General features: G+C 42.3%; 1 protein-coding gene across 4 annotated transcripts in view; it reads left to right on the top strand.

Annotated features, from left to right (window-relative positions):
• The window catches only part of NPRL3 (NPR3 like, GATOR1 complex subunit), a 366504-nt gene that overhangs the window by 23040 nt on the left and 329752 nt on the right, over positions 1 to 13712 (top strand). For all 4 annotated transcript variants that reach the window (XM_077448801.1, XM_077448799.1, XM_077448800.1 and 1 more), the window contains exon 3: positions 11358 to 11427. In XM_077448801.1, coding sequence (XP_077304927.1) covers positions 11358 to 11427 — 70 coding nt within the window. The remainder of the gene's footprint in view (positions 1 to 11357; positions 11428 to 13712) is intronic.

The raw sequence follows: 13712 nt of genomic DNA, 5'->3' as shown, positions 1-13712 counted from the left end.
TTGCTGTCGGGACAGACGTGTTGATGGTTCCCTGGAATCAGTATTCCCTAATCTATGCTTTTCCTCCGATACAGATTTTGCCGCACCTGCTACGCAGGATACAGGAGGAACAAAAATCAGTGATCCTGGTGGCCCCAGGAGGTCTTGGTACACAGAGATTGTGAAGATGGCAGTGGGGGACCCATTGTGCTTCCCATACCGTTCAGACCTGTTGTCTCAAGGACCCATATTCCATCCTTTACGGTCGCTAAATTTGATGGCATGGCTATTGAGACCAGAGTCCTGAAAGATCGTGGTATTAAAGATTCAGTCTTGTCTACTCCTGATAAATGCTAGGAAACCAGTCTCTAGAAGTATTTACTATAGGGTCTGGAAGTCATACATTTCCTGGTGCGAGGGGAGAAGATGGCACCCTCGCAAGTATACGATTGGGAGGGTTTTTGCCTTCCTTCAAGCAGGAGTTGATTTAAGCCTGGCTTTAGGGACCATTAACTACATGCCAACAGCGCGGTCGGCTTATTCTGGGTGGAGGTCCGTGGGACATCCTCAAAGAATCTTGCTCCTGCGCTCCCCCGGGAACATCCATGCCCACGGATCACGGTAAATGGCCGCTGATAGCGGTCGTTTACCACGTGATCGTTCCAACAAATGATGGAGCAATCACTTGTAAACGGGCGTCATGACGCCGGTTCCTCCCTCCCCTCTCTGTAATGATCGGTACAGTGAGAGGGGAGAGATGGCAGCAGCGCTGTGGGCTGGATCTTTAGTGCCCACGGTGCTGCTCTGTGACAATACTCTGCCCATACTCTGCAACACCGTGCAATACTCTGCCATTACTGTGCAATACTCTGCCAATACTCTGCAATAAATTTTATCAAAAACTAATTTTTTTTTACAGAATTTTCTGTCTTTTTTTGATTTATAGCGCAAAAATAAAAACCCAGCAGTGATTAAATACCACCAAAAGAAAGCTCTATTTGTGTGAAAAAAAAAGGAAAAACATTTCATATGGGTACAGTGTTACACTTTGACAATTAGTCATGCGAGAGCACCGAAAGCTGAAAATTGGTCTGGTTAGGAAGGGGGTTTAAGTGCCCAGTGGTTAAAGGACAATTTTTTTTTTTCCAGAGACCAGTTGCATCCCATTCTTTAGTGCAAACCATTGTCAAAGGGGTAACGCACTTGAGGCCGCTGGTTAAACCACCCTTATGCCCCTGGGACCTGAACTTGGTACTATCAGCCCTACAGAGTCAACCTTTTGAACCTATCAAGCGTATTCCTTTTATCCTGTTGACTAGGAAATTGGTCTTTTTGGTGTCCATAACCTTGGCTTGATTTTACATCAGGACAAAGTGGTCATGCGCCCACGTCCGGATTTTTTGCCTAAGGTGGTTTCCAATTTTCATTTTGAATCAGGATATCATTTTGCCTTCCTTTTTTGCAAACCCTAAGTCTAGGGGGAAAAAAAAAGGTTGCTTCACTCACTGGATGTGGTGAGAGCAATCGAGGTTTACTTAACCGGTTCCCGACCGCCTCTTGTATAAATACATCGGCAGAATGGCACGGCTGGGCAAAGTAACGCACCCGTGCATTACTTTGAATTTCCCGCTGTGCGCACGCCTGCCGAGAGCTCTGTGACCATGGTCGCGGGTCCCGCAGACTCGATCGCCGCGGAAATACCCTTGAGCGTGTCACGGAGCTCAAGAATGGGGAGATGCTGATGTAAACAGCCTAGTTACAGCACACTGATTGTCTGATCCCTGTCATCGGGAGAAGCGATCAGTGTGGTGTCACACAAGCCACGCCCCCATACAGTTAGAAACCCGCCCCTAGGAACACTTAACCCCTACACTGCCACCTAGTGGTTAACTCCTTCACTGCCAGTGACGTTTTTACAGTAATCAATGCAATTTTATAGCATCGATCGCTGTATCGATGCCAATGGTCCCAAAAATGTGTAAAAATTGTCCAATGTGTCCGCCAAAATGTCGCAGTCACGATAAAAATCGCTGATCGCCGCCATTACTAGTAAAAAAAATTAAAATATAAAAATGCCATAAAACTATCCCCTATTTTGTAGACGCTATAACTTTTGCGCAAACCAATCAATACACGCTTATTGCGATATTTTTTTATTTTTTTTTTTAAAATATGTAGAATAATACGCATCGGCCTAAACTGAGGGAAACAAATGTTTATTTTTATATTTTTTTGGGGGATATTTATTATAGCAAAAAGTAAAAGATAATACTTAATTTTTTTCACAATTTACGCTTTTTTTGTTTTATAGCGCAAAAAATAAAATCCGCAGAGGTGATCAAATACCAGCAAAAGAAAGCTCTATTTGTGGGAAAAAAAAGACGCCAATTTTGTTTGGGAGCCACGTCGCACGACCACAAAAAATGCTCTGGTCAAGAAGGGGGTAAATTCTTTCGGGCCTGAAGGGGTTAAAGTGGTTCTGCACCTTTAAAAAAAAAAATAAAAAAAAAAATTAAAAGCCAGCAGCTACAAATATTGCAGCTGCTGACTTTTAATAAATTGACACTTACCTGTCCCAGGGTCCAGCGATGTCGGCGGCAGATGACGAGCAATCGCTCGTCTCTCTGCTGCCCCCGTCGCCATCCTCTGTCAGGGAATCGGGAAGTGAAGCATTGCGGCTTCACTGCCCGGTTCCCTACTGCGCATGCGCGAGTCGCGTTGCGCGTCTCTGCTGGTCCCCGCTGTGTCCAGGGAACTGTGCGTTTCCCAGAACACAATGGGGGGGGGCATCTGCGGCGGTCTTGTCCTGGAAGTGGGTGCAGATACCTGGATTATCCAGGTAACTGCACCCCCCTCCCCCCTGAAAGGTGCCGATTGTGGCACCGGAGGGGGGGAGGGATCAGATGAGCGGAACTTCCACTTCAGAGTGGAGGACCGCTTTAAGGATGTCAGCTCTGTTTTGGAAAACTGACTCCTCTTTTGTCCTGCCGAAGGGTCCTAACAAGGGACAGGCAGTGACTAGTTCAACTATCTCTAGGTGGATTCGCCCAGTCAGTATTCATGTGTATGGGTTAAAATACAAGGTTCCACCTCGGTACCTAAAATCGCACTCCACTAGAGGAGTTAGTGCATCATGGGCAGTGCGCCAACAGGTGTCTATGGCTCAGGTTTGCAAAGCGGCCGCTTAGTCTTCAGTTCATACGTTCACCGGGTTTTACCAGTTGGATGTCTCAAAAGGAGACTTTCTGGCCACAGCGTGCTGCAAGCAGCTTTATAGGTCAGGAATACTGTGTTCCCTCCCCTCAAATGCATTGCTTTAGGACATTCCAGATAGTCATTATTATGGTGCACTGTGTCCCGTGATGTACGATAAAGAAAAAGGGATTTTTAAAGCAGCTGTAAAATCCTTTTCTTGGAGTATATCACGGGACACAAAGGTCCCTCCCTTCTTTTCTGGGATCTTCATTGCTTGTTACTAAACTAGGTACTTCCTGTGTGGGAAGGGTTATATGGGAGGAACCTTCTTACTATTGGTTGCCAGTGTTCAATCACCCGAAGGTAGCGTATTATGCAGATAGTCATTATGGTGCTCTGTGTCCCGTGATGTACTCCAAGAAAAAGATTTTTACAGGTAAGCTGTTTTAAAAAAATATATATATATTTCATAATCTATGGTCCTGTTTGTTTTTTGATTTATTGTTCCAATCAACGCTCCTCTTATTAGGGAGTTTCACCTTTGGGTTATCTGGGTGGCCCTCATGAGTGCACTTTTTTCTGTTCTGCACTATGATTTTGTGGACGCTAGGGGACCTGGACTTGACCACAAACCATTTTGAATCAAGAAAGAATAGGTTGGGACTTTATATGAGACCATGACAACAGTACATTGGTCTCCATCCCCAATAATATGGTAACTAAACGGGGAAATGGGACTTTACATGAAACACAACACTAGGGCATAATTAGTCATTAAACGTAAAGAGTAAATAAGAAGGATATTTACTAATACCCCATGAGAGCATAGTGCATTTGATACAAACATTTTAATCCATACATATGGTATACAATAAAACTTAGTATTATTACATCACATTATAATAAATAGTAGCATAATAGACAATGTAGCACATGATCAATGATCATAAACTCAACACTACACCCAACATGTAAATGAATAAAACCAGAATAGAGTTAATGACTCAAGTATTAAATACCCATGGTGAATACAATAATGCTATAGCATAGCGGACAAGTATATAACCTCGATGCGTTTCGTGGAAGATGGTCCACTCATCATGAGCAGTTTATTGGGAATACCTAGAATGACCACAAACCACACCATGTGATTATCCACCGTTTCATGCAGGGTTGGATGTGGGAGTGGTCTGCCCGGCTACCTCCCTTGTTTTCGGGCGTTGGAACCAATCTCCTACTATAAGTGAGGTTTGGCCCACCTCCGGTCCATTTTGAGTACTTTAGGTGGATGGGAATTAGAGCTGCCACGACGCGTCAACGTAATCGAGTACGTCGACTAAGAAAATTCGTCGACGTGCGTAAATGGCGTCGACGCGTCACGCACGTGTCATCTCGCGGGTAAATGGCGGTAATGGCGGCGGCAGCTGCTGCTCCTGCTCCCACTCCCACTCCCGGGAATGGGGAAAAAAGTTCCAGTGCAGCACGAAAATCCAGACCACGACTTTCAAAGGTATGGGAATTCTTTAAACAGAGGCCAGATAAAATGGTCCTTTGTTCCCTCTGCAAAACTGAACTGGCGTACCACGGCAGCACTACTGCGATGCACGAGCACCTCAGAAGAAAACATCCTGGCGCACTACGGCCTCAAACGGACGAGCCATCTTTGTAAGTACTTACTACTTACTTACTAGTATTTTGTTCATTTTGGGAGTAATTTGTGGTCAATATTTATTAATGTATTATTGCTCATGCTGCTACTGCTAGTAAGTAAGATGCATCATTATTAGTGCATGCTCAGGGGCCAGGGGTATTTGTTGCTGTGCTGCTTTGCTAATTTCTTTTTAGTGGCCATCTCATGTTTTTTTTTAATGTTTCACATTCACAAGGCACTTTTTGCACTGCAGCCGTCTTGCTGATCTGGGGATCCCTCAGGGCATGGTTTGACAACTTCCTGCAATGTATGAGCTGAGAGAAGAGATGCCATGCTTTTCTTCCAATACACAGAGCAGCAACAATATAATATAAATTGAATTGCAGACAGACATTTACTACACTACCCGTGCCCTCTTTTAAATATGCAGTACAAGTACATTATTAGCAGCATTGAGCATTCATGTTGGTTAAACTTGGTTCAGGTTCCTAAATGTTAATTATTATTGTGTCTTTTTTTTATTTTTTCTCAGGAAGAGGCAAAGCTGTGTACAGGAGTTCTTCTTCCATAAAAAGGATGTCACTGTTTGCTCACCCCAAATGGCCGTTGCATATACCAATAGCATACTCAACATGATTGTAAAAGATATGAGACCAATTTCCATTGTAGACGGTCAAGGATTTCGTGAGATGATCAACACGTTTTACCCAGGATACACACTTCCCTCCAGGTCCCATTTCACTAAGCTGATGGAGAAGAAATATGAGGAGAATTTTGAAAGATTGAAAGCATCACTCAAAGATGTGAAATCAAAAATAGCTCTCACCACAGACGCATGGACCAGCATTGCCACAGAGGCATACTTGGGTGTCACATGCCACTTCATCAATGAAGACTGGAATCTTACATCGTACAATCTGACCACTATGCCACTTGAAGATCGGCACACAGCTGAAAACATTGCTAACTGGGTGGAAAAAGCAGCTGAAAAGTTTGAGATATCCATGGCCAATGTAAATGTAGTTGTCCATGATAACGCTGCAAATGTTATCGCTGCTCTGCGTATTTTGGAAGAAAAGCATGGCATCTCTTCTCTCAGGTGTGCTGGTCATACATTGCAGTTGTCAACCATGCCCTGAGGGATCCCCAGATCAGCAAGACCCTGAGGGCTGCAAAGTGCCTTGTGGAACATTTTAAAAAAAGTGAGCTGGCCACTACAAAGCTTAAAGCAAAGCAGAAACAAATGGGTACCCCTGAGCACACACTAATAAATGATGTATCCGTAAGATGGAACAGTACTTTACACATGATCAGCCGCCTGCTTGAACAGAGGTGGCCTGTGAATGCAACTCTTTCCGATCCTGATGTCACACCACGAGGGAAGCGCTTCCTGGATTTAAAACATGATCAGTGGAGCTTACTTGAGGAAGTGGAACAAGTCCTGAAGCCATTTGAGTGTGCTACTGCTTTCTTGAGTGGAGAGTCCTATGTGACTGCTTCTGCTCTACCTCCTCTGGTAAAGGGCCTCCAGAAATCCATACAGAGCACAATTTGCGAGACAGCAGCAGTTAAAGCTTTCCAAAGTGTTGCTGCACAGGAGATGACATCAAGATGGGAGCGGGAAACTAAATTCAGAGATAATGGTGGAGAAAATATATGTCTTATTGCAGCAGCCCTGGACCCCAGATTCCGCAAACTAAAATTCCTGCCAGCAGAGGACAGTTTAAAAGTTCACCTCAAGGTCCAAGCTCTTGCTCTTGAAGTGAAAAGAAGATACGAGGAAGAGCAAACGCAACATCGATGTGAGGAACAATGGTCAACCAGTGCAGACATGAAATTTTCTGAGAAGAGGCATGTGTCTCTGTTAGACACTTTGCTCGGTTCTTCAGATTCAGATGACCACCACAGTAATGGCGAGGATGACACTGGTCACATCCAAGATCAAGAAACCCACAGTGAAGTTGTGCGGAATGAGATACACATGTATTTCAGTGAGCAGGCTATTCTAAAGGAAAAAAATCCGCTGAAATGGTGGAAGGAAAATGAAAAGAGGTTTCCCATCTTGGCCATGCTGGCAAAGAGTTACTTGTCTGTGCCTGCAACATCAACCCCATCTGAAAGGCTTTTCTCAGTTGCTGGCAACATTGTGACTAAAAAAAGAGCAAGCCTAACATCAGAGCATGTTGATATGCTAACCTTCCTCCATTGCAATGCTAAAATATAGCATTGTAATGGAGGAAGTAACACAGGCCCCCAACCTTTTGCACTTGTCATGACTGTGTTGTGTTCTTGTTGGGCTGTATTAGTGTATTTATGTTGAGATGGCTCATGGCTGCCTTCAGTGTTGTATTGGCCATATTTTTGCACAGCCACAGTGTTGAGCAGTGCTTTTGGTGGGCTTGGTTCCTCCTTGCTTCCTTCCTTGAAAACGATTACCTCCTCAGGTATGTTTTACATTACAATTAAAGTAACACACCACAAAAATACTGCTCAATCAGCACTCTGACTCTACAATAACACTATATATTCAATCATCAATGATTACAATTACATAGTGTTATTGTATGTTGACCAGCATTTTTGTGGTGCTAAACAACACTTTAGGTCAAGAGGCATAATGCCATATAAATTCTGCCTAACACTTTGCAAAAGATGCATTCTGAAGGCAAGTGTGGTTGAGGAGTAGTAAGGTAAGGTTACCCAGCACAATGCCTTCTGAATTCATCTTTTGCAAAGTGTTAGGCAGAATTTATATGGCATTTTCATGCCTCATGCCCTAAAGCGTTACGTTTTATTTTTGGGAACTTGTGTTTTTGCACAGTGTTGAGCAGCAGTTCAGACTTCAGACTCAGAGCAGCAGTGCTTTTGTTGGATATGGCTCCTTCTTGAAAACTATGTTACCTCCTCAGGTATGTTTTACATTACAATTAAAGTAACACACCACAAAAATACTGCTCAATCAGCACTCTGACTCTACAATAACACTATGTATTCAATCATCAATGATTACAATTACATAGTGTTATTGTATGTTGACCAGCATTTTTGTGGTGTTAAACAACAACACTTTAGGTCAAGAGGCATAATGCCATATAAATTCTGCCTAACACTTTGCAAAATATGCATTCTGATCTGAAGGCATTATGTGCGGTTGAGTAGTAAGGTTAGTTAGTACCACACATTGTTGCACATGCACAATGCCTTCTGAATGCATCTTTTGCAAAGTGTTAGGCAGAATTTATATGGCATTTTCATGCCTCATGCCCTAAAGCGTTACCTTGTACTTTTTGCCACTTGTGTTTTTTTTTGCAAACACAGTGTTGAGCAGCAGTTCAGACTCGAGCAGCAGTGCTTTTGTGGATATGGCTCCGCCTCCTTCTTGAAAACTATGTTACCTCCTCAGGTATGTTTTGCATTAGAATTAAAGTAACACGACACATAAATACTGCTCAATCAGCACTCTCTACAATAACACTATGTATTTAATTAAATCAAAGATGATTACAATACATAGTGTTATTGTATGTTGACCAGCATTTTTGTGGTGTTAAACAATAACACTTTAGGTCAAGAGGCATAATGCCATATAAATTCTGCCTAACACTTTGCAAAAGATGCATTCTGAAGGCATTATGTGTGGTTGAGTAGTAAGGTAACACACAATGCCTTCAGAATGCATCTTTTGCAAAGTGTTAGGCAGAATTTATATGGAATTTTCATGCCTCATGCCCTAAAGCATTACCTTTTTTATTTTTGGGCACTTTATTTTGGTATATTATGTCTTTCATGTGTTTTGTACACACTACACAGTGTTGAGCATGAGCAGCAGTGCAGAGCAGCAGTGCTTTTGTAGCATTTTTATATGGCATTTTTTTTAATGCTTCAGGCTCTGAATTAATGGCAATGGCATAACCATTATTCGTGCCTGATGCTAAAGTGTTGTTTACATTTTATTTTTGGCACTTTTTTATACTGTAAAAACTTTACCACATTGAAGTACTTTTTGGAAAAAATTTAATAAAAGTTGAAATATTATATTTAGAAGTTGTACGTATCATTTTTTTTTGTAAAGTTATCCAAAGGATTATTATCTAATCACAAAAAGAACACACTAGATTCATTAAAAAAAAAAAAAAAAAATAATCGGATAGTCGTTGACTAATCGAAAAAATAATCGATAGATTAGTCGACAGACAAATTAATCGTTAGTTGCAGCTCTAATGGGAATATGTCCTGACCACCCTGTTGGCCCATAGGAGTTAAGTTGATTGCGAGCTGCATTCTGTCACGTGTTTATGCCAATGAGAGACGTGATTCGCTCTTTTGGGGACCCACGTGACATATTGTCATCATGGGACTGTCATTATTATATCCCCTGAGAGGTCAGGTGATTATGATATGTGGCCTCTGTGAGTGGGCGAACCCATGCCCGTCATGTGATTTGGCACTTCACCATGTGATCATGTGGGTCACGTGGACAGATGTCTTTGTTGTGTGACGTACGCATTAATGGGGTGCCATGACTGGGGGTTATCATCATCCTGCGTCCCTAACGCTGCGACTAGCAGCCGCGTGGTGTTTTTGCCACCTTTTTCTCATGACATCACCGACAATGAGGAGAGCATGATTGGCAGAGCCTCCCTTATGGGTGGCTCTTATCCTTTGGCACCCTTTCTCGTTTTATGGTTCCGGGGTTAGATTACATGGGTTTCATTGGTTCTTTTGCTCCACTTCCCATGAGGATGTGCTTGGGAGATGCCCTATTGGATGATGGAGATCATATGAGAGTGTTATCACGTCTGGCTGCGGCACCGGAGGTGGAACTTCCATAGCCAATTTTGTGACATGTTTTGTGATTCCTATATATACAGGCAATGCGGGGGAGCAATGCTATGCCCCAGTAGAAGTCTTTGAGGACAAAACGCGTAGGGCTCGCTATGCTTACTCCCCACATTGTTTTTTTTTTTTTTTTTTTATATCTATTTTTATATACATTTTGTGATCACCAGTACCTGTACTCATTGATTTGCTGTACTGTGGGAGGGAGTTCTTTACCACATTGGAGAACCATAAAGAACCAGGATTCTCTGGCCTGACCAACATGGATGAGGAATGGACTGGTGGAGTGGATTATGGCACTTGGTCCACCTAAGCGTGACTCACCCACTACCAAAAGGTAAGTGGGTCCACCAGATCCGGTAAGCGTACCCACCTTATTATTCTCACAGAGGAGTTCTTCACAATTGCACAGTTATTTGCACACTGTGTTCATATTGTGTGCATTTGCAGATTTACTATCAAGCATGGGATGGACATATGTTTGAATTATTATTTTCCAGTCTGCTTCAGTCAACATTGGACTTTTTTGTGTATTTATCACTTTTCCACAGGACATCACAGTTCATGTTTCCTTGTTTTATAGCGCTACACTGTATATTTTTTTTATTTCGTTTGGACTTTGTTTGAGTGTTAACTGCTTTCTGTTTTGACTTTGACACTATAGTGGTTTGTCACAGTAATTTCACCTTTATTTGCAATAATATAAGCCTGATGGTTGGAATGATGTTGCATCAATCTTGGCTTGTTACAGAGTATCCAGATGGTCCCTTTAGGACTCCTACTCCCACGCTTAAAGAGGAAGTAAACCCTAATGGGTTTACTTCCTCTTTCATTCCCGGCAAAGCATAATGGACTACTATGCATCGCATAGTAGTCCATTGTGTGTCACTTATCTGACACAGGAGCCAGCGAAGTCACCGCTATCCCCTGTAGTCCGGCGCATCCATCTTCTCGGTGGGGTCTCGCAGCTCCGCCGCTGTCATTCGGCGAAGCCGCGATGGCGTCACTCCCGTGCATGAGCAGGGGAGCCGACACGCGCGGCATCTTCGTCGTTGACGATGCCGCGCTCAGTGCGCCTGCGCGCCGCTGTCTACGGCGCATGCGCCGTAGACAGCGATGCCTGTCTTCGGGCAAATATCTCCTAAACAGTATAGGTTTAGGAGATATTTCTTGGACCTACAGGTAAGCCTTAATCTAGGCTTACCTGTAGGTCAAAGTGTGTTGTAAGGGTTTACAACCACTTAAATCTTTATGTTAGGGTAAAAGAAAGTGATTCCCCATGGTGAATTATTTTAAAATCATACATTTTATTAAAATGGCAACTCTTACATGTAAAAAAAAACACTTTGTACTGTGTAAATCCAGTCTCTTGCATCACTTCTGATGTGTTTTGACACCTTTAGAACCAGCATTCGTTTTTTCAGCAGTTTGACCTTTCACAACACGTCAACTTCAGGGACAACATGTTCACTTGCTACCTAATACAGTGTATCCCACCCATTATCAGATGTCATTGCCAATAAATAATCAATGTTATTTACTTTACCTGTCAGTAGTGATGATGATACTGCTGATCAGTGTGTACATTTGTGTGTGTGAATAAATATTAGAAATAAAAAATGTTTTCTTTTTTATTTTTTTACCTTTTGCTATTTCATTTTTTTTTTAATTTTTTTTTTATTTATTTTTTTAGGTGTTCCAAGGAGCAGTTATGCTTTAAATAATTCTGGAGCAAATACAGAAGACCCAGATGGGGATTCAAAGTATGACATTTCTCTCTTGTTTTAATATTTCAGTACAATATAACCATTTATCTAAAGACAAGAAACATGCTAATTATTAATAATGTTATAAGCATCCTGGAATTTTAGGATGTATTTAAGCGTTTGTCTTACTTAAGAGGATCTCACATACGGTATACTTATCCCTAACAGTGCTTTCTTCTGTTATCTGACTCTGTGTACGAGTACATGCACATGGATGTGTACAAGCAATAACAAAGCAGTGTAAAAAAAAAAAACTGCATTTTCAAGGTCGGGCATAAAGCCTGTCATGCAAATTAATGACTATACACCCCTGTACTTGTGAAAATTCTTCAATAGATAGCGTTTACACATGCAATGTAACTTCTATGCCAGGCTTTACACCCCACCCGTGGCTTCGGAGATATTTAATTTTTCAAGTTCAGCATATCTAATGCCTGTATATGTTAGCGTGAATGGGGGCAACTAGTGTTGATCATTTAAATTTGCACCTGGAATTTAAAACCGTTGTTCTTCAAAAAAGCAGCTACATGTGTAATTTGTTAGGCTCGGTTCACACAGGACGCGGCACGACTTGCAGCGCCGCGACCTGCCGCGACCTGCCGCGACCTCAGTGGCGACTTGCAAAACGACTTCTGTATAGAAGTCAATGCAAGTCGCCCGAAGTCGCCGCAAAAGTAGTACAGGAACCTTTTTTCTAAGTCGGAGCGACTCGAGTCGCTCCTATTAGAACGGTTCCGTAGTACAGAACGGGGGCGACTTGTCAGGCGGCGAAGTCGCCTGGACAAGTCTCCCCTGTGTGAACCGAGCCTTATGTTACTTATTTGTTTGTGTATTCGTAAACAAGGCTTTTAAAGACATAATGAGAAACGTACAGAGGCTGCTTTATGGTATTTAAACATATTTTCCAAGGTTAGAACAAAGCAAATTTGTTTTCCCAAAAATCCTTTTATTTGAAGTAGAAAGATACTTAAAAGAGAAGTATGTGCTTCTAAAAATAAAAAAAAATTATACTTGCCTAGATGGATGCAGCATCGATCCAATGCTGTATCTGTCCCCTGACAGCTCTAAGACTAAGAACTGAACGATCAATCACTGCTGATCGCTAGTTTCTCAGCCTTCAGTGAGCAGCAAGCCTGTGACAACTCTCACTGGAACACTGAGCTGTGGAGGGGCCTGGAGCGGCTTGCTCAGACTCTCAGCCAACTTCTGCTCCAGGCATCTGGACAGATCCCGACCGTATGGTCAGGATCTTTTCGGGGCCTGGTCGGACACTGTGACATCAGCCGACAGCAGATTTTAGTCCTCGGTCAGCTAAAAACTGAGTACAGGAGAGCAGAATGAACTGCACTCCTATGATCCCCAGGAGAAGTAAAGCCAAAATAGCAACCTTTCACAAAGCATATGCAGAGATCTCAGCATGCTTTTGGAAGCTTTTAAAGTACCATTCAACTCCAGTTTGTTACTGTTGAACATGGATCCTAATGAGGGTGTTGATAGCCACTTTAAGCAAGCTGCTAGTAGGCTTTTGAAGCCTGCTAATAGGTTGTATTTAGTGGCCATTGACACTCTCATTAGAATCTGTGTTCAACATTTATAAACTGGAACTGAATGGTACTGGAATGGAAAGATTCAACAAAGCTTGCTGAGAGCTCTGCAAATGCTTTGCCAAAGCTTACTGTTCATACTGCTATTATACAACTTGAAACCCATGGGAAACCGACCTAAAAAACACATATATTTGTTTATAACAAATCTATCTGTATCGTGTGTGTTCTACTGGAAGTTTACAAATGTACCCTCCTGAGTGTGTTTTATTTTTTATTTTTTTATTGTTAGTCTAAATACCTTATACCATATTCCATGTATAATTTTTAAATATTGTCTGTTTTCTAGTATGTGTTGCACTTCAGTTTGGATGAAAGAATAATTAGAATGGTATAAAACATGTCAGTCTTAATTTTTTTTTTTTATATAGCTACTTGAGGATCTTCATATGAAAATATTGATTGCCTGGCTGGCTTCACTATGAATCATTGACCCAGAACCAGCATGTCTTTGGGCCCATTCACACCAGCGCACTGTGACAACATGCGTGTTACCGTGCTGTGGTGCTACTTATTCTAAATGGAGCCCTAACAGTTTCCCAGCACACCAGTGTGGCAGTTTGCTCCCAGAAATGCTGCATGCATCATTTCTGGTTCGGTGTGATGTGCTCCAATAAATAGGCTGCCTTAAGACCCCTTTCACACTGGGGCATTTTTCAGGCGTTTTTCAAGCGCTTT

The sequence above is a fragment of the Lithobates pipiens genome, unplaced genomic scaffold (assembly GCF_037356315.1).
Source record: "Lithobates pipiens isolate NorthernLeopardFrog02 unplaced genomic scaffold, aLitPip1_a1.2 Scaffold_22, whole genome shotgun sequence".
In the NCBI taxonomy this organism is placed as follows: Eukaryota; Metazoa; Chordata; class Amphibia; order Anura; family Ranidae; genus Lithobates; species Lithobates pipiens.
The sequence above is the reverse complement of the archived record's forward strand: the minus strand, read 5'-3'. Positions and strand labels throughout refer to the sequence as shown.